Here is a 21,834-nt window from a genome sequence, read left to right as displayed (position 1 = left end):
CCACTGGCAAGAGTTGTTGTATTAACACGTGACAATCATAAGATTTGAAGCCAACCAATTTCAAATCCTTAACTGACACAAGGCTTTTGATATTTGAAGAGTATCCTTATAGGACTTTAAAATTTTTGAGACAATGAAAAAAAACTTTTTTCTCTATCGTTGACATTGTGTGACATGCTAGGGGCAAATATGTTTGATCACCTCATGAAATTGGATGCAGCTGGTCTCGTATACCCATGTCAACCAAATTTTCATGACATTTTAAACCATCATTTGTCTTGCCCTTAATGTTAAGAAGGGTGCCAATCAAACTATCACACATATTTTTCTCAATATGTATAACATCCAGACAATGTTGTACACATATTGACCTTTTCTACCAAATGTTCTTTCCAGATGCATCCCTTTTTTGTGTCTTACCAAAGATAATTACGATGTCTTTCACCCAATCATAAACTTCGTGTCTAGCTAAGGGTTTAGGCACACTTTCAATCTCATTCTCTCCATTAAGTGCTTTCTTTAATCGCCGATACAGGTGATAAGGTTTCAAAAATCTTCGATGCCTTGTATATACTATCTTTTTTCCATGTTCCAGTTAGATGTAACTCGTCTTTTCCTCCCAAATAGTACATGCGTGGTGTCCTTTCACACTATATTCGCTCAAATTCCCATAATCCGGAAAGTCATTAATGGTGCAAAATATCATTGCACATAACCTGAAGGTTTGTTGAACATTCCCATCATACACATCAACCCGGTCTACCCATAATTTTCTTAAGACTTCAATCAAGGGAGTAACATAGACATCAATATCATTTCCTAGCTGTCTTGGACCTGCTATCATCATAGACAACATAATGTATTTTCACTTCATGCACAACCAAGGAGGAAGGTTGTAAAACATTAGCAAAACAGGCCATGAACTATGGCTGGTGCTCAAGTTACCAAAAGGATTCATTCCGTCTAAAGCAAGACCAAGCCCTAGGTTTCTTGGATTCTCTCCAAATTTTGGATCCAAGTGATCAATTGTCTTCCATTGTGAAAAATTAGTGGGATGTCGGAGCAAACCATCAATTATTCTGCCATCTATATGCCACCTAAGGTTTTTTGCATCGTCTGCACTAGCAAACAATCTCTTAAACCTTGGTATTATTGGAAGATACCAACAAACCTTTGTTGGATGATTGTTGTTTGTGGCTGCATCATCACTGCATTCTCCATCATTCACTTTGTAGCATGATACCGCACATGTTAGGCAGTAGCGCATTTTCACAAACTCATTTTTGTACATAATACAATTATTAGGACATGCATCAATTTTTTGGTACTCCATACCCACAGGATATAATATCTTCTTTGCCTTGTAGTGACTCTTCGGTAACATGTTATCATTAGGAAGCATACTTTTCAATAACACAAGCAACTCAGTGAAGCTTTTGTCACTCCACCTAAATCTGGCCACCAAGATCACCAAGATAACCGAGTGAAAGTTGCGCATCCCAAATACAATGGCTTCTTCGAATCTATTTGTAATTTTCATAATAAGGTGCATGAGCATGCTGAAAACGCTCTTGGCTGAGATTGCGTATCATGTCTTCCATACAATCTCCAATTTGTACATCAACCGCCTCAGTGTGAAGGGTTGCTAACATGTGTAGAAATTCACTATGTCATATCCAATTTGTGTAAGTCGGACTGAACCCCTCACATATAAGATGTGATCTCATGTCATTCAATGACTTACATCTCCCATTCACACATTTAACACATGAATAGAAATATTTTGCAGCTAATACTGGTGCATTTTGTAGGGCGAATTACAATAAATCTTCAACCCCCTTTTGATAGTCGTTGCTTATGCGAGGTGCTTTAATCCAACTTCGATTCATGTTTTGTGTTCTGTGATACTGGCTACGTTATCCCATATGCATGATAATCTCACTTTTTTCATAAAATGGTGTGGTCCTATCCCATTCAAGAATTTCCTTTTTTACATCATTCATATGTACAAGTTAAGTACGTTATGGTAAATTTGATAAAATTTCGGTAGCATTTTGCATTGGTCTCTAATTTCACGAAATGAAAGTGGTGACATGAATTGACCACGTTCAAGTATGCACCCGGAGAACAAACTGATATGCACTAAACCAAAATTTAATCAACTATAACTTAACCTATAACTATGAATTGAGTAAAACCGTGAGTGTTCCCAAATTGTCCAAAAGGACAATTCAAGATCCAATACAATGATTAATCCAAACTGTTTGAATTAATCATTGTATTGAATCTTAAACGGGAAACTAAGGATCACTCAGGATGTAGATAGTTTTAATATTAAAGAATATTCATATATGAAAAAAATGTAATATCCATATAAGTGTGATAATGACATACATACCTTGAAAGATACTTGTAACAATAACTACAAGTGCGGTGATGGCAGTGAAAATTGTATGAGTTTATGTTTAGTCAAGCAACAATGAGATAAAAATGCCTTAACTTCCTATGGCAATGAAATAGTAGTACCTACAACAAATAACAACTGCTATGAGTAGGTGAGAAAGTCAAGCAGTCATATATAATTTGTTCATGTTATTGAAAAAAATGAATAGAGACGGGAGGAGAGTCAATTATGGCTGTTGAATTGGAAACAAGTTATACCACACCTTTTTCCCATAATGGATGACATTTATAGTTAAAGACTATTCTCCAACATAAGCTGAAACTATGTAATAGAAATCTCATAAACGATGTAATACAAATCATGATAATGACCATAGGCATAAAATAAAAATGAAAGGATAACAAGATAGCCTGCAATTGTTTGTACATCAATTAAAAACACAAAATCATGTGATATTTTGACATTAATAATGTCCAAAAAAATCACAAAATCTACAATTTGTAATTTGTACTTGACTGAAATCAAACATTGATAAATGCTAAACCAAACACACACAAGTAGTTTGCATAGTTGTCTCCCAAGCAACCAACCCAAGTATTTTTAATTGCAAAGCCTCTTTAGGCTTTTACCAAGATCACTAAGAAATTGGATATGGGTAAGCTCACTAATTATCTGTCTTCTTATAAGATGCACGTGTATATACTACTTGTGCGAATCGGTACACTTGTCGACCAGCGAACAACCATGATGTCAAAAAATGAAGGAGGAAAATACTCTCCAGTTGACACAAGATAATAGCAGCGCATTTTCCAAGTCATCTAACTTTAGAGGGTCAATGACTTTGCTACATATGACATTGAAGAAAAAGCACAGGCGAGTTATGGCATGCCTGACTTTGTTAGGCAAGATGTCTTGTATCGCCATGACCAAAAGTTATTTTTATCAAAATATGGCAATCATGAGGCTTTAAGCCAACTAATTTTAGATCTTTCACATGCACAAGGCTCGTAATATTTGAAGAGTATCCTTGTGGCACTTTCACACGCCTCAGACATTGACAAAAACTTGTCTTCTCATTTCTTGACAAAGTATGACATCCTGGAGGCAAGTATATTTTCTTACCATCAGACCTTGGATGTAACTAGTCACGTATACCCATCTGAGTTAGATCTTGACGAGTATTTAAACCATCATTTGTCTTTCCTTAAATGTTAAGAAGCGTGTCAATGACATTATCACACACATTTTTTCTCAACATGCATAACATCAATACAATGTCTAACATCAAGGTTGGACCAATACAAAAAATCAAAGAATATTGACCTCTTCTTGCATATGCAGGTTTTACTTTTCAACTTCTTCTTGGTGTTTTCAAATATAGTATTGATGTCCTTAACTCGCTTAATAACCTGCTGACCAATTAAGGGTATGTTAAGACTTTTGGCAAGCTTACCAATTTTCGTTGTAGGTTTCACATCTACAAAAGAGTTCATCTCCACAGGGACTTGAGTTTACTTAATTCATTCAGATAAAGGTTATCAGTTTAATAGTTATGTATAAATTAAATCAAATGTCTTTGGTTTTGGTTTGATTAGCTATAGACAACTTAAAGTAAAAGAAAAGTAAAAATAATGGATTTACAAAAATAATGGAAATAACAGAAATACGGATATAATGGAATTCAATGCGTCGGAAATATAGAAATTGCGAAAATGATTTAAATTAATTCAAGAAAACATAGCATTGGATTTCATCATTCATACCCTTAGTATCCTAATAAGATTAACATGTATAAATCATTTTCTAACATTACTGATGCACACATAGTTATCCCTAGTCGATTCCTCGCACTTGGAACCTAAGAATATTTACTAAATATTGATCCCTCGCATACACAATAAATATCCCAGCATTACAATTATATTCTCGTGCTTTTTGCAATCAAAACGTTATACTCTATTCCTAGCAACGTAACGTAAAGAGTAAAATCATTTGGTTCAAATTGTAAGATTACTTTCCAGTCTCACTTAAAATCCAATTTCATGACACTAGTGATCAAATAGAATCAAGCATTACGAGTAGAATGAAATTACCAATAATGAGTAGAAAAGATTAATACATATATAATATCAAAAGAGATACATAGGGTACAAAGATTACATCCAATCCTTTAGAGAAACTAATCGATCATTGTGCAGAGTACAAGACTAACAAGAGAAATGACGAAGGAAGTGATCCACGGTCACAACTCTGCAGTGCCTCGGTTCCACTTTTTCTCTTATTCTTCTTCTTTTTCTACATTTTTCTCTGGTTCTTCTCTTCACCTACATGGCTATTTATAGAAAAAGCCATCTAGTGCAAGGGAAACTTGCCCAAACGAGTTGGAGCTCACCTAGGCGAGCTGCTTGCTTAGGGCTGAAGGTATCAGCTCACCCAGGCGAGTGACTTGCTTAGGGCTAAAGTTTTCTCTTTTGCCCAAGCAAGCTAGATGCTAGTCTGGGCAAATTTAGGGTCAAAAACCTTCATTAAAAGATCATTTTCCCCTTCCTTTTAGCTTTGTTTCTGGATCTAACAAACAACCATCAAAACCTACAAAATCATGGATGAATCTTTCATATTTAAACAACAATATTAGTAAATGTGAAATATATATAAACAACTAGATTTAAGGGTTGTTTATAAGAAAACTATTACAATCAAAGGATAAGTGCTAACAATTTAATCCCAAAAACAATTTAAATTTGGCACTTATTAGGGTATTGGCGCAATTTCATGCTCTTGACTTCCATTAAAAGCTTTTTTCAATCACTGGTAAGGGTGATAAGGTTTCAGAAAACATCGATGTTGAGTGTACACTGTTTTTTTCCATGTTTCAGTTGTACGTAGCTTATGTCTTCTTCATAGATAGGGAATGCATGATGGTCCTTAACATTGTTTCCACTCAAATTTCCATATGTTGGAAAGTTATTAATGATACAAAATACCATTGCACACAACTTGAATGTCTCATTTTGATTCCCATCAAACACGTCAACCCCCTCGTCCCACAACTTTCTCAAGTCTTCAATTAAGGGATTTAGATAAACATCGATGTCATTTCCTGGTTGTCTTGGCCCTGATATCATCAAAGACAAACATCATGTATTTTTGCTTCATGCACAACCAGGGAGGCAAGTTGTAAATTACTAGTAAATTAGACCATGAACCATGCTTAGTGCTTAAACTGCCAAAGGGATTCATTCCTCACACCTTCGTTAGGAGGCCTTTCTTTGTGCTTTCATCACTACTACAATCATCATCATCCTTCACTTTGTACCATGATTCCCCACACCTGAGGCATTTATGCATATCTTCAAACCCATTTCTGTACAGTATGCAATCATTAAGGCATGCATGAATCTTCTAATATTCCATATCCATCGGACATAGTATCTTCTTCACCTCATAGTAACTTTTTGGCAACTTGTTTTCTTCTGGAAGTATACCCTGCATTACCTTAAGCAATAAAGTGAAGCTTTTGTCACTCCACCCATATTTTTCCTTCACATTAACCAAACTTAATACCACTAACAATAGTGTCAATGACTTCTTGCACCTCGGATACAAAGGCTTATTCGAATCACTTTCCAATATATCATACATAGAGGCATGTGCTTGCTGAAAAGAATCTTGTCTAAGATCACAAATCATATCCTCTAATCTAACTCCCACTTCTACATCAACCAGTTTAGTTTGGGATCTTATTTGCATGTCTGTCAATTCACCATGCCATATCCATGTTGTATAATTCTTCTTAATCCCATCACACAGAAAATGTTCCCATATGTCATCTACTACTTGTCATCTCCCATTCAAACAGTTAATACAAGGACACAAATATTTTCCATCCTCATATAGTCGAGTTCTTTCCAAGGCAAATTCCAAGAACTGTTCAACCCCTTCCTCACACGCAGGGTTCATGTGACTTGCATTCGTCCAACTTCAATCCATCTAATAACTCTTTGATACTAAAAAGTTTCATGCATGAAAACCTCACTTTTTTCATTAAAGGTGTGGCCCTATCCCATTTAGGAAAACATTTTTTATAGTAGATTCATATGTATAGGTTAAGTCTCTTTACTTATATTTGACAAAATTCTAACAATATTTCGCATTGATCTCCAAGTACACGACATGAAAATGGTGGCATGAATTTCACCACAATCAAGTATGCACCCATAGAACAAAGCAAATTGCACTATACCGAAATTTCATCATTTTTTTTTAAAAAAAGTTAACCTATACGTATGAATCTACTATAAAAAAATAGTCTTCCCAAACTATCCAAACGAACAATTCAAGATTCACTACAATGATTAATCAAAATTGTCTGTATTAATCATTGTATTGAATCTTAAACAAGAAACTAAGGTTCACTTATTATGAACATAAGTTGTATATAAAACAACAACCATTAATATAACGAACAAATACATTAAAATTAATAATCATACCATACACATATTTTATCAAGTAATTTCAAACTTGTACCATACACAAAAGCGTCAACATTATTTTTGGTCAAGATTTAAGAAAGATTTGTCATGGTAAATGTGTTTTGATTATTGAGTATTAGGATCGAATAGCAAGGTATAGGACTTGAGTCCCACATTGGAACTATGGGATTCTAGGGTGGGGTTTATAAATCTAAGCTTTTGTGTTGTAGTTCTCAAAGCTCTCTCTTGTGAATATTGTCAAAGGGATTTTATGACCTGACTTTTTAAATATAAGGGTTATGAGCTCGGTGTTGGTAGTAGCTCATCAACATTTTTAATCTTAACATCGTTTTACCCAGGGATTAAGCATAATGCATGAGTTGTTTTTCCATTAATATACAATTTTAAAGTCAACATGAAACCAATAAATAAGTCTGACTATTTGTACATAAGGTGGTTCATCCTAAAAATTTAGGTTAATTTGTCACTATTCGTTTCAAATATTTTAAAATCCAATTATTGTTCTATTACACACATTGAGGTCCAACCAAGAATACAAGCAAAAATTTAGGATACGTGCCTTTAGCATTTTTGAAAAGCATTACATCAGACTCTAAGGAAAAATTCACAGGCACCAACCTTAAAGAATTAACACTAGTCACGAGTTCCTCAACAGGCTCACAACAAAGGTTTCCTTGAGCAAAACTCTACAGTCGGAAAGAGTAAAACAACATCAACGAAACAATTTGAAGAAGACAATTCAACCTTCACCCTTCGTCTAAGGGCGTAAAAATGATGTGATATATATCCATACCTGAAATTTAAGATGGCACGGGGATTATGTGAAGAGGCAACAACAGATAAAAATTCTTGTGTCTTCTCTCCTTCTGAAAGGAAGGAAAGCACGATCTCCAAATTATTAGTGGTAAATGCATTTATAGTAAAAACAGTTTGTATATATAACAACTTTGTGAATGAATATATGGCATAAGGCCATGCATCTCGATGCAGTATGCTATACTAGTTAAACACACACCAATAAATAATTAAAAATAGTTTGTATATATAACAGCTTTGTGAAAACATATAAGTAATACCAACAGTCCAACATAGTACATTTTTCTAGATAAAGAATTGAGATGTGTGTGGCTCATTGCTGACCTAAAAAGCGAAAACAAATAATGAGTACCCTTATCAAAGGCATGAATTTAGTTAATATTTCCTCCGTTTCAATCATGACAAGTGGCACAAGCATGCTCTATAGTCACTGAAGTGATGTTGCATTTAGTTCTACCTTAATGTAATGTGCTCTATAGTTATTCTATCAGTCCATACTAGTGTTTTAGGCAAAACGTGGATTGATGTTGGGAAATTCATCACCAGCCTACAATTTAGATACTTTGCTCTGTTTTGGGAAAAAGATGCAAAAAGAATAGTTTCTGTATTGATAGTGCTTCAAATGAAATGTACTATTAGTGTTCCCATCTTTTCATTTCCAACAGACAGAGGAGAGAACTAATCGATAAATACAGAATTTAAAAAAAAAATATTTTTGCAGCAATAATCATTTTGCAACACTGACATTCATTGGAGGAGACTAATAATTACAATGTAATTATTCAAATAATTGAGACTGTCTAATAGATCAGAAGTTCAGGAAAACTGAATGACATGCTGCATCGAATATTTATAATTGTAGGGCTGGCCTAGTGTTGAGGGGCTTTGATAGTATGCATGAAGTTGTAGGTTTTAACTTCAATGTTACTATTGAACACACAAAAATAAGGCTAAATTGCACTTTTGGTCCCCCACATTAACTCCAATTTTGCATTTGGTTCCCCGATAATTTAATTCACGAATTGGGTTATTTATTTTGTAAAAAAGTGCAATGTTAGTCCCTCGATGTCACTATTAGACGTTGACTATTAGTCAGTGACATTGACTACCACGTGTCAACGTCTGATAGGCACTTGAAACTATATGGATTTTTTTACCCATCTAGTAAAATTTTTTTACGTTCACAAAAATTCTTCTTCTTCTTTCACCACCACCACAACCCCATCTCCACCATAGCCATGCCATTCTCTCCCACTCCCACTCCTCCTCCACCATCCAGTTTCACACCTTCGACCCTATCTCTACCATGTGGCTCCCCCTCCCTCCCCACCTACCCCTCCACCACCTTCTCCTCCGTCGCCACCCCTCTTTCCTCTCCTGCAGCCTCTCCGTCCTGTCCGTCTCCGCCGCTAACCACCTCGTCCTCCTCGCTGCCACCACCCACAACCTCTCCCCGGCCCTCCCTCGCCCCTTGATCTTCCACCCCCTCCCCAAAACTTGGTCCTTCGGCCCCACCCTCTCCACCCCCCACCGCTAGTGTGCCCTCGACCCTGCAACTCCTGTCGACGGTGCTAACGGCATGAAGGTAGCAAACGGAGCCATGGCAAAGCCATCCTCTTCCAAGCACTCCTGCGGCATGTCGTTCATGAAATGGACCATGGCGGACGCAATCCATGTGGCGACGCACCATTGGATGTCATGCTTGTTCGCATTAGGGCTTCTCTTCTTCATGGCCATGGAGTACACGCTCCTCATGGTGCCGCCCTTCGACCTGGGCTTCATCGCCACGATCCCCCTCCACACGCTCCTCGAGTCGTCGCTAAATCTCAACACGCTCTTCGCCGGGCTCAATGCGGTACGTTGTTTACACTCTCTCCAGATTTGAAAGAGTCCGGAGGACTTAATCTTCTAAGAGCTTCATGATCTTGTCCTTGGCATCCTCCAATTCTGGCACGAATCTAGAGTACGAAACACAGGGATTTAGCAAATCTCTCAATGTGTTATGGTTCACAAAGAGGCCTTTCTACAGGTGAATTGCATTTGAGTTTTTTGACAAAAGAGACGATTTTCTCCGTGAGGCATCTTCATCCAAGGCCAAAAGGGAGTGCAACTGCAGGATAGAGCTTATTGCCCGTGCCTCCCCATTTTTAACGCGAAGTTTGTAGAAATCAAGATTTTCAAACTTGCTGAGCATAGGGTTGAATTGGAATGGGATATCCAACTTTTCTGCCTCTTCAGTGAGAACAGGGTTGTACAATGCATAGGATAAGATTGATGATATCAAAAGCATAAGGGTAAGAGGCCTTTTTTCCACTAAATCCAGCACAAATTTACGGAGAGAAAAGTGGGGAAGCGGGTTGGGGTAAAAAACACACAAGGTAAAAATTGTGAACCTTTTTAGGTGTCTATTAGACGTTACACGTGACAGTCAACGTTACTGCCTAACGGTCAACGTCCAATTGTGATGTCGGGAGACTAACATTGTACTTTTTTATAAAATAAGGACCTAATTCGTGAAATAAATTACCGGGGGACCAAATGTGAAATTGGAATTAAAGTGGGGGACCAAAAGTACAATTTTGCCAAAAAAATATTTATAATTGTAGATAATATCTGCTTCTTTTGTTGTTTGATATTTGGTATTCATTTATGACAAGGCATTGGATATCTTCATAGAAAAGAAGAAAGCAAACCTACAATAGTTCACCAGAATATTTCAGTGGAAAATGTTCTCCTAGACCATCAATTTAACCCATTGATCATGGATGCAGGACTACCTAAGCTTGTTGCAGATGATGTTCTTTTCTCGGCTCAAAAAGTTAGTGCTGCAATGGGATACTTAGCTCCTGAATACATCACCACAGGACACTTTACTGAGAAAAGTGACATATATGCATTTGGAGTAATCATTCTTCAAGTTCTATCTAGCAATACGACAATAGGCAGTTCAATACGGACAACAGTTGAGTCTTTCAGATTTGATGAATCTGTTGACTCAAATCTTAAGGGAAGATATTCTAAATCTGAAGCAGCAACACTTTCAAAGCTTGCAATACAGCATACTCTTGAACTTCCAGACCATAGACTAACCATGCTGGATGTGATTCAAGAGCTGAGTGTGTTATCTGCTCATTTATAATCATCTACTAAATCATATTAAAATCATTATGTTAATATTCATTTTTTAAAAATTGATGTTGTGAGTTCTTAAACAACATTAATTTTTAAATAACGGATTAAAATCATTCAGTTAATATCAATTTTTTTAAAATTAATATTAATAATAAAATTTTATTTCAAAAATACCACAGCATATGATAACCAATATAAGAGTTAAAACCTATTTTCTCAGTAGTGTTTTGTCCACTTTACCTGATTTTGTTGCATGAACCCCTACTCGTGAAGTTAAATTGTAGTTTCGTTTGTTTGGGCTTATGTCCTCCTCGGTATCAGAAAAAGCACCTACCCCTCTCTCTCATCATTAACTTGTGTACTGTTTTTAATGTGAAGATAGTACTGGAATAGATTCGCACTTTGTACTACACTATTCCGTTTGGAATTGGAATTCAATTGTCAAGTACAACCCATTTTTGCTTTAAAAAATAAAGTGGTTGGTCCTGCTAAATTGCTAATATATTTCTTGTACGTCATAATTCTGCTTTAAGGATTGAATTCCACTGAAGGGAGGGGACAGCGTTTGATGAATGGCGAAGCCCTCTTCACATTATGGCATGCAAAAGCATCCAGTGTAAAAGGCGATAAACACTTTTATTTGATCTGAAATTATATAAACAATCAATAAAATAAGGACACTAAGATTTATGTGTAGAATCATGAAGACGAATACGTCCAATATAAGCAAATATCCTAAAAAATAAACGCATGCAAGTTTCAAAGGTTTTCTATAAAAGTAACTAACTTAGACACATTTCTATTGATTGTAAATAATATAATCATATCAATATAATATAATATAATTTTATCCCTTAAACATATAATCATGTGTAACCGAAAACTCCTCAATTAAATCATAAAAATAACTTGACCAATAATATATTATTGAGCATTTGAGTATATTTTGATCCCACCCTAACCTAAGGATTAACAAAGAAATTTGGCATTATCTTAATCTAATCATCATCTTAGCATTGCTATAAGATCATCTAGGATCAACATTCTCTTAATCGAAAGATAAGGCCCATAGACCCTATGATTTATGAACATGTGTATATAAAAGATTAGAATTTCAAGTTAAAAATGCTGTTCATTTTATTATTCCTCCATTACAATATATAGAACGCCACTAACGTAAACGCGCGTTTGAGTGTCCTATTGAAAGAAGACCACGACCAAGATTAACAAGAAGGATTCAACAATAAGGGAGAAAATTACCTAAGTGTCATGTGCAAGTACAATTATGAATTCAATTTTTAAACATGTCTATATGAAAAAATATTTATTAAGACAAGTTTGTCTCTTAAATATATCTTAATACCTTAAAAGATTAATTATTAGTTCTCGATCAGAATATCCTAAGTTAAAAATAAATAAATAAATAAAACAACAAAAATTGAAGCAAACAATAACCATTAAATAAAGTTTAATCTGTAACGTGGATTACAAGTGGTGAAAATTTATAAATCTGGATTCGACTTTTTCTTATGCCACTTAGTGGACAACTTTCTTCAAAGAATTCTCGTATTGCTCTGGCGCAGTTGAGTAAGTCTATGTTTGGTTTACAGATGGGGAGTTTTAAACTCAATTTGAAGAGAAAAATGAGTTTAACATTATGTTTAATTTCTCTCTAAAAATATGTTTAAAGTTAAAATTTAGCCTGAAAACTTACTTAGGGAGACACAACTATTAGAATATTTTTGCAAACTGCAATCCAAATTTTGAGTTTAAAATTTTGCCTCAACACTCAATTTGGGAAAAACAACTATTAGGATATTCTTGCAAATTTAGTTTGTAAACTTAAGTTTAACTTAAACTTAAATTTGGAAACTGTAATCCAAACATGTCCTTGTATTCCTGTGAATTGAAGGTGCCTCTCCCACCTTTTACCAATAAAAATAAAAAGTTGAATCTATTAACGCTACATTCGTTGTTATCCATTAGGCGCACTCCAAAGCTTTTATATTTCGATCTAAGCATTATCTCTCAAAAGTTGTACCGGAAAAACGTTGCCATCGTACGTGAGAAGAAAGATTTTCACGTAAATTACTTTTTCGTTAGATTATATTTTAGTCCTTATATTTCTATTATTTTTTAAATAAAAACTTACAATCCTCACTTTATATATATTAAAATAGGTGTTTTAAAAATAATAATTTTAGAAACTATTCTTCAATGACAACATCTTTAAGAATTTTCTCCAACAAAAATGTTTTTAGGTATTTTTCTAATCTATTATCTCTTTTAATCCATCACTCTCATATACACCTTTAAATTATTAAAGTCTATTAAAAAATAAATAAAAATATAAGAAGCTATCTAGAGAATAATTTATCCTAAATTCTTTTTATACGATACATTATATGTGGAGCACATTAGGATAAAGGAAAAAAAGAAAACGTTAGCTAGGCAAATTAAAATAATAACAAAAATCTTGATAAAACGTTTAATTTGAACCAAGAATGAAAATCAAACGTAAACAAGAAAATGAATAATAAATACCAATCTACAGTGGCCCACCAAATTGCCTTCTTTGCGGAATCCTACTGTTCTGTCTTGCACCACACGCACTCTCACAATGGGTGGTTTGGCTATAAAGACACCACTCTTACACACCCTTTCAGCATTCACCACAACCCTCTCTCTATATTCCATTGCCACCCAGTTTTGAATATATTTTTATTCCTTCTTTGTTTCTTCACTTTCTTCCATACACATAACCATGTCTTCTCAGGTCCTCAACCCAATTCCTCCTTTTATTCTTGCCTTTTGCACTTCACTCAGTTTTCTTGTGCTTGATCATTGTCATTCTGGGTGCTTTTTTTTATTTTGTTTTTTTTGCTTGATATGGTTCTTTGTTCTAGGTGTATGTGCTGAACTTGATGAGCTTCTAAGTTGATTGAGATATTAGGATTTTCTTGGTACTTTTTTTTTTATAATAATTACTAATTTAACTTTTAGGATTGGGTAGGAAAGTGAATTTATTTCTGCATATAGGTAAAGCTGGAATCTTTTGTTTGAAATATGATTGCCCATAAAATTTAATTCTAGAAAAATAGGATTTCATTTCAAAGCTTTTTGTGTTTTTTGGTTGAGAATTCTAAAATGAAGTATTAGTAATTATTGGGTTTGCAATTTTGAGTTTCAATTAGCTTATTAGAGAAAGTTCAACATCTGCTCATACCAATCCTTCTAAGAAGTTGCAGATCAGTACATGCTTTCAGTTCTGAAGGGTTAAAGTTGAAATTGGTTTCAGTTCTTTTGTTCATATGCATTTATTTTCATCGATCTTCAGTTACTCTATCAATGGTTGCTGATCTTGTCCTGACTCCTGAACGGTTGTATATAACATATCTGATGTTTTTTCCCCTCTACTTTCATGCTTTTTCTTCACGATGATATGCTCCATTTAGATTGCTTGATATTGAATTCAGAATTATTGCCAGTGAACTTCCAATCTAATAGTAAGGAAGTAACAATGGCTGGTCCTTCCCTATTTATTAAAACTCTTTGAGTATGGCCCCCTAATATTAATAACTATTAAGCTGTGATTTTGTTTTAGTTTAAAGGAATGGCTTTCAGTTAATTCTTATTGTCTTTGAATATGATCCCAGATAGGTGGTTCCTGTTGTTTATATTATTATATCTGAACCTTCAAAATCTAGTTTTATATCAGATACACGAAGGTCATAAGAATCTCATTTTAACAGCAACAGCTAAACAGATCATTTTTTTCTGTGCTCACTTCACAAATGATAGTATATTAATCTCTTGTCCCTACTTTTGTGCCTCATTCCCTGCTTTGCCCTCTTCCTCTCCATCTTCCATTTCTTTCCCTTTTAAAACTGATTCTAGTTCATATTAAATTTTAGTTATGAATTTCTTTTATATGTGGGTGTTGTTGGAGTTAAGATGATTATTTATGCTTTTCTCTGCTCCTTCAGTCTGAATTTTCCCATTATGGTTGCAGACTGTTGTCCTCAAAGTTGGTATGTCATGTCAAGGGTGTGCTGGAGCAGTGAACAGGGTTTTGGGAAAAATGGAAGGTACTTTTATTCCTGCAAACTATCTCTACTATCAGATCCAAAATGAAAATGATCTAGTAATTGTAGCAAGGTAATATCTTAGTCAATTTTTTGTAGTTGTGTCTTGCCCCTGTCAATTTTATCAATCAAAATATGCTGCATGCTTCTCATTTTAATTACCAGAAGTATTTGGTTTTACGTATGTGTAAACTGTTTTGTTAATTCTGATGTTCTTTTCCATTCATTTCCTTTGTAAATTACTTTAAATCTGTGCAATGCCATTTGTAATGTTAACCACCTGAAGTTCCTTCTAATATCCTTTTCTCTTAAACTTCTTGCCAGTTCCTGTTGGGTTGCGATTATATAATTATGTGGTTTTCTTGTTCACAATTAACTTTTGGACACCATCAAGAATACCCTGCACAAGTGAAGTGCTGTTATGGTGGGTTACTTCTTATTAAATGTGGTCTGAATTTGATGCGGCTTCTATGTAGAGCCGCCATTGTAAGCCATCCTTAGGTGATCAATGATTCTATTTTTCTTCTTTTTAAGTTGCAGGTCTGATATTTCTAACCTTAGCTTCAACTTGTGTGTATTATTCTAACATTCCACTTAAAATATGTGATCTTCTGTTGCGTATTGTGAATAAGCCCTCTTTATGATTTTGCATTGATTTTCTTGAATTTATGTAATTGCATGTAGGTACAAGGGTTATAGTTTCCAATATGTATTTTAATATCTAACATTGATAAGAGAACACTTACTATCATTTTAAAAAACGTATGAAAAGAAAGGAACTTGACCCTAAACGCGACCTGCACCAAAGTTATCACATGGAGCGTGACCCTACCTATTAGTAGAACCAACACTCTTCACCCAAGAACAGAGGAAAAGCTCTCAAATTTCATTAATCTTCCCAAAATTCCTTGACAAAGTGTTATTTAAGGAGACTATTTATACTCTTACTAATAACTCTAATCTAGGCAAGACTCAATAATTAATATAATAATTAAAAGACTTTAAAATAACAATAAAAGGTCATACATGTTGGACTTAATTTTTATCTAATCAGCCCAACAGTAATAGTTCACCAAAATTGATCAACTCAGTCTGGATGCTTCTTGTCTTGCAAATTGGACTTCCGGAAGTGATTTTTCAAGTTGGTCAGATCTTCATCAATGTGTAAGACAGTGACCCAACTAGGTGCAACCCTTAACTCACATTGGTCTTCTTTTTCTTTGATATTTAGAATCAGGCAATGCTTGCTTAGTTATCGAACTGGTTGCACCTTCATCAAACATTTGATTGAAGTTTGAGACATGTTTGAAAGATTTTCAAAACCTTTCAATTTTTGCAAGTATTGTGTGACACAACACAACAAAGATAATGGAAATACCTTGTAATTTTCTAGGATGGAATGCTAAGCAAAAGTTTTGCTCACTGCCCATTATTAGATTTAACTATTTTGAAGACGTTTGTTTCTGATGGAGTCACAATCCAATTCAATGAAACTTCAATTTTCCTCTTAAACAGATCATGTTCCCTGACTATATTACTCTGTAAATTCTTTATCCAAGAACATTTCACTGCCAACATTGTCATTATCATCTATGAAATGCATCAACTTTCTATTTTTTGACATTGTGCATGCATGCCATTTAAACATATATCATTTCCCTAGCAAGGAGACATGCATTAGCATATGCAAAATCCGCACCAACTCTAACCATAACTGTTTTGTCGATTTCCTCTAACTGAATGAAAAATTATACTCCAAATTATTTGCACTGTTAATATCAAAATAACGGTGTTCATATTTATAGGTGTTGAGTCATTTGACATTGATCTGAAGGAGCAGAAGGTGACAGTGAAAGGAAATGTGGAGCCAGATGAAGTTCTGCAAGCCGTTTCCAAATCTGGGAAGAAGACTGCATTCTGGGTGGATGAAGCACCACAATCTAAAAACAAGCCTTTAGAAAGTGCACCTGTTGCCTCAGAAAACAAGCCTTCAGAAGCTGCAACTGTTGCCTCAGCTGAGCCTGAAAACAAGCCTTCAGAAGCTGCAATTGTTGATTCAGCTGAGCCTGAAAACAAGCCTTCAGATACTGTTGTTGAAACTGTTGCTTAAGGCATTTGTGGTTCTATTTTTCTATGTGGAAGTAGGTCTGTTTCATATAGTATTTCATGTGCTTTGTGCATGTCAGCTATTATATTTGGTGTGTTGTTACTGGTATCTAAGCTACAATAACTTGTGGCCTATTTTTCACATGAGATACATTTCATGGGTGCTATAATTTAGAATTTGAACCTGTCACTCTTGTTACTACTGTTTTTGTTCAGTCTTTTATATTCTTACCACAACTTGATCATATTGGAAAGAGCTTATTTTCCGCTTATTTGGACTTGTGAATTTCTTATGCAGCATTCAAGGATGACAATTGATGAATAATTTTCTTTGCTTTTGAGACATATTATTGGGGTACTCAACATTAAAATTATGGCTTTAGTACGATTTTAGTCCCTCAAATGGGGTTATTATTATTATTTTGGTCCACCAAATCTATATTTTTTAGTCTTTATTTTTCGAAAATTGTTCTTTTTAGTCTTTCTCATCAGTACTTGCCAAACGAAAAATAATAAATTTAAAATTTGTGATAGTTTTTAATCATTAGAATTTGATTATTAATTTATATACTAAAACATGATTTCTATCAGTTTTAACGGTCAAAATCATTTAAAATAAAAAATAATTGCATGGCACTTGCCTAAATTCTCACAAGTTGGTCAAATCCAACAAACTCTTGTTCTTTCTTCTTCTTTGGTTGATTCAATGTAATATTTTGGCCAAGTTTGTTGGTTTCTCCACCACCTCTCATTCCACCAATCTCAAGGCTTGTCGTAGGCCTAGTCTAGAAGTGCGATGACACAAGATCCTCAACTAAACAAGTCGGAAAAATTAAAAATTTGTGTAATATTTTTTATTAATATTTTGTATTGTATTTATAAATAGATTAAAATTATAGTTATATTTTGTCTATTTTTTATTCAAATTATGTGATATGTGATTAAAAGGTATCACCCCATTGTTTGTTAGTTTTTTTTTTCTATATGTTACGTACATAAATTCACATTGAATGAATTTTTAGCTCTATGACATTAACATGTAATGATATATGATAATAGACAATGGCTAGCGTGCCCAAGTCAAAGAAGTTTTGTATTGTGCAGAAGTAATAAATCATTGGATATCCTATTTATACTACTTAATCAAAGGTCAGGATTTTTTCATCTTTTATTTTTTCTCCTTTTTCCTACTTTGTCCCTGTCCCCATCTTCCCCCAACAACAATCAGTAAACCATGCCCCCACCCACCAGCAACAACAAACCTCATTGTTGCCACCAAAAGCCAATGATGACGACACCACTAAAACCACCATAGCGGCGACATCTAAAGAAGCCAACTTGGTTGACAACAATAACATTAGTGAAACCACTGCAACGACTCTCCCTTCCAAGCCAACAATAGCAACGCATTTGCAAATTGCAACCACTGCAATGATGACAATGGTGGTTACGACTCTCATTTCCCAGCCAATGATAGCGACACCACCGCAACCACTCTTTTTTAGATCTGGAAACAACAAACTGTCCCCATATCGTAATCCCTTTCTTTTGAGTTTTTACAGTTCTATTTGTATTGAATCAGAACCCTCTAGATCCATCCATAATTGAGTTAGACCAACAATAGAGCTTAAATTTGATCTAAAACAATTTTGCGATCTAATTTTTTTATTTCTTGAATTTGAAATTTTGTTCCCCAAATCATGGTTCTTTGGAGATAGTGGGGCTTCATGCTTTGAAGTAGTGGAGATGTCACCATCCATGGCGACTTCAACATGTTGCGACAGTGACAATGGACGTTATAGTGTGAGAGAGGGACGAAAGTTGCAAGTGAGAGGGAAGAGTAAGAACATATCTAGAAAGACAAAGATGAGAAACAAGAAAAAAGAAAAGAAAAAAATCTGACCTTCCATTTAAAAGCTAAGGCCCCATTTGAGGTGGTTGTCAGTTTTCAGTTTTTAGTTTTCAGTTTTAAAATGCATTTTTGAAACAAAAATGCGTTCAGCAAAAATTAGTCTAAGTTGATTTTTTACACCATTTTGAAACAGTTTTGACCCCTTTTGAGAAACAAAAAAAGGGTTTATAGTTTATTGTTTATGTTTTAACCTACTCACCCTCTCTTTCACGACCACCACCAATTGTTTTGCTCCCTAACAGTTCCTCTCTTCCTCTCTTTCACGATCTCGATCTACCCTCTTCCTCTGTCACGCAATTGCACTGCTGCTCTTCATCTCCCTCTGGTGCACCGATCTACCCTAACTCTATTGTGTTGCCACTCCCCCTCCATTGTGCTGCTACACTCCCTTTCTCTCTCGTATGGTGCTCAAATCTCCCTTTGTTGTGCCGCTTGTCACTTTTTGTTGCTCTTTCTCCCTCTCCCTCTTGTATTGTGCTCTCTCTACCTCTTCATTTTGTTAAAGTTTGATTTTGATGTCATAGTGCATATTTGTGTATGAGTTCCATAGTAAGGACACATTATATATCAGTTGCGTGTTTTGGATAAAACTACTTTGCAGTGGGCTAGTAATATTACTGAGAAATGCCCAATTAGCACCAATAACTGCCTTTGCCATGGCCTATAAAATGAAGAATCCCCAACGTGGTCCTAAAGAGAGAATTATGAACGTGAGGGGTAAGAGGCAAAGATTTTTAACGGGGCCCAATAACTAGAGAATGAGTTGGATGCTTTGTTGAATTTCAAAGTGTTGCCTCCAATCTTGGGCTTTCCCTGTTGGACACCGATGTTAAATCACAAAAAAGGTAATCATTCATCACTAAAATTCACTAAGCAATGTCGGAACAAGCAGAAAGAGGGTACCTTGTGTGTGGACAGAGAAGAAGTTGGAGAGATAGTGCATGGATAGAGAAGATGATGAATGTGATTCCCTGTTGGAAATAAGGCTTTTTATGTTTAGGAAAAGTGTTTAGGAATATTGGAGACTTTGAATAGAAACTTGATAGGAAAGAGAATTCTTTATGGAGGAGAGAACTTTGTATTTTTGCTTGATACAAATGTGTAGGATTACATCTCTATTTATACTACTCTAAGGAGAACTCTAGACACACTAATTCTAGAGAGTTCTCAACTCTAGAGATCCAAAGAGTATTCTAGAGAATATTACAACCATAAGAAATATCTAGACACTCCAAACACTACAAGAATTCTCTAGAAACATGACCCATAATTACTTAAGCCCAAAATAACTAAGTCCAAGGAACCAAATAATTAATTTAGGCCCAAATCAAGTTTATATTTCAACATCCCCCCTTAAACTTGATTTGTGACTCCAAGCATACTCCTTAGCTTCACGAAAGTTTCCAACTTGAGTGGCTTTGTGAAAATGTCGGCCGCTTAATCTTGAGACATCACATACTTCAACTTTACCTCCTTCTTCTCAATGCATTCTCTTATGAAGTGGTAACGGGTGTCGATGTGCTTACTTCTTTCATGAAAGACTGGATTCTTTGCCAAAGTGAGTGCTGATTTATTGTCAACACATATTTCCATAGGTTCTTCTTGTGGCATTTTTAACTCTTTCAACAAGTTCCTTAGCCAAATTGCATGACAAACGCATGATGTGGCAGCGGCATACTCGGCTTCACAAGTTGATAGTGTGACTATTGGTTGCTTCTTTGACATCCAAGTGAGCAGTATCTCCCATAAAGAACACAAAACCAGTAGTGCTCTTTCTATCATCCAAGTCTCCACTCCAATCGCTATCACTATAGCCAACAATGTTATAATTGTCAGAAGAGTAATAGTGCAAGCCAAAGTTTGTTGTACCTTTGATGTATCGAAGGATTCTCTTTGCCGCCTTGAAGTGAGTTGTGGTTGGAGCTTCCATGTAGCGACTTACTACTCCTACAACATAGAGAATATCCGGCCTTGTACATGTCAAGTAACGTAAACTTCCAACCAAACTTTTGTAAAGAGTTGGATCCACATTCTCTCCTTTTTCATGCTTGCTCAACTTGCTGCCACATTCCATCGGGGTGCCAACTGGATTGGCGTCATCCATCTTGAACTTCTTAAGGACTTCTTTGGCATAGCCTTCTTGGGTGATGAAAATTCCTTTGTCTTCTTGTTTTACTTCGATGCCGAGATAATATGCCATGAGCCCCATATCCGTCATCTCAAATTAATTTGACATATCTTTCTTGAACTCTTCGAACATGCTTGGATTGTTCCCTGTAAAGATCAAGTCATCTACATACAAACACACAATCAAAATATCTCCACTTTGCGCTTTGATATAGAGTGCATGCTTATATGGACACTTGATGAAGTTCTTGTCTTGAAAGTACTTATCGATTTGAACATTTCAAGCTCTCGGTGCTTGCTTGAGATCGTACAACGCCTTCTTCAACTTCAAGACTTTTTCTTCTTGCCCTTTTACTTCATAGCCCAGTGGTTGCTCAATATAGACTTCTTCTTTGAGAAAACCATTCAAGAAGGCTGACTTCACATCCATTTGATAGATCTTCCATTTATTTTGGGCTGCCAAAGAAATTATCAGTCTAATAGTTTCAAGATGAGCAACAGGAGCAAATACCTCACCATAGTCAATTCCTTGTCTTTGACTATAGCCTTTAGCCACCAATCTTGCTTTGTATCTCTCCACATCTCCTTTAGCATTCTTCTTTGCCTTGTACACCCATCTTACTCCAATTGCTTTGTGTCCTCGTGGAAGTGTAGTAAGTTCCCACATATCATTCTTCGTGATTGTCTTGATTTCTTCGTCCATGGCATCTTTCCACTTTATGTTTTCCGCTGCTTCTTGATAGCTTAGAGGCTCAC

General features: G+C 35.3%; 2 protein-coding genes and 1 long non-coding RNA gene across 5 annotated transcripts; 1 reads left to right on the top strand and 2 right to left on the bottom strand.

Annotated features, from left to right (window-relative positions):
* Positions 1–4,475: 4,475 nt before the first annotated feature.
* LOC102666150 (uncharacterized) lies at positions 4,476–11,208 on the bottom strand. Its single transcript, XR_413152.4, has 5 exons — positions 11,089–11,208; positions 10,414–10,562; positions 7,694–7,766; positions 7,519–7,586; positions 4,476–4,993 (listed from the first exon to the last, which is right to left on the bottom strand). It is a non-coding gene; the product is annotated as an uncharacterized lncRNA (long non-coding RNA).
* A 2,154-nt stretch (positions 11,209–13,362) lies between these two features.
* On the top strand, positions 13,363–17,309 carry LOC547569 (copper chaperone homolog CCH). Of its 3 annotated transcripts, none has more exons than XM_041006594.1 (3): positions 13,363–13,624; positions 14,861–14,936; positions 15,258–15,363. In XM_041006594.1, the coding sequence occupies exons 1-3, from the start codon at positions 13,378–13,380 to the stop codon at positions 15,280–15,282; spliced, it is 348 nt and encodes a 115-aa protein (XP_040862528.1). In that variant the 5' UTR covers positions 13,363–13,377; the 3' UTR covers positions 15,283–15,363. The 3 variants fall into 3 exon arrangements, with proteins under 3 accessions (XP_040862528.1, NP_001238516.2, XP_025980143.1); NM_001251587.2 differs by lacking the exon at positions 15,258–15,363 and adding an exon at positions 16,739–17,309 and having other exon boundaries at positions 13,516–13,624; XM_026124358.2 differs by lacking the exon at positions 13,363–13,624 and adding an exon at positions 16,739–17,241 and having other exon boundaries at positions 14,902–14,936; positions 15,258–15,357.
* Positions 17,310–20,635: 3,326 nt separating this feature from the next.
* LOC102668801 (uncharacterized mitochondrial protein AtMg00810-like) lies at positions 20,636–21,160 on the bottom strand. Its single transcript, XM_006575824.1, has one exon. The coding sequence runs from the start codon at positions 21,158–21,160 to the stop codon at positions 20,636–20,638; it is 525 nt and encodes a 174-aa protein (XP_006575887.1).
* Positions 21,161–21,834: the final 674 nt, after the last annotated feature.

This window comes from Glycine max, chromosome 2, assembly GCF_000004515.6.
Source record: "Glycine max cultivar Williams 82 chromosome 2, Glycine_max_v4.0, whole genome shotgun sequence".
NCBI lineage: Eukaryota > Viridiplantae > Streptophyta > Magnoliopsida > Fabales > Fabaceae > Glycine > Glycine max.
The sequence above is the reverse complement of the archived record's forward strand: the minus strand, read 5'-3'. Positions and strand labels throughout refer to the sequence as shown.

Bases quoted from the DNA above. Each gene is read 5' to 3' on its own strand.
- LOC547569 (NM_001251587.2), top strand. The intron at 14,937-16,738 runs GTACTTTTATTC...TCATATTTATAG, and splicing joins GGTTTTGGGAAAAATGGAAG to GTGTTGAGTCATTTGACATT.
- LOC102668801 (XM_006575824.1), bottom strand. From the start codon at position 21,160: ATGGGGCTCATGGCATATTATCTCGGCATCGAAGTAAAACAAGAAGAC.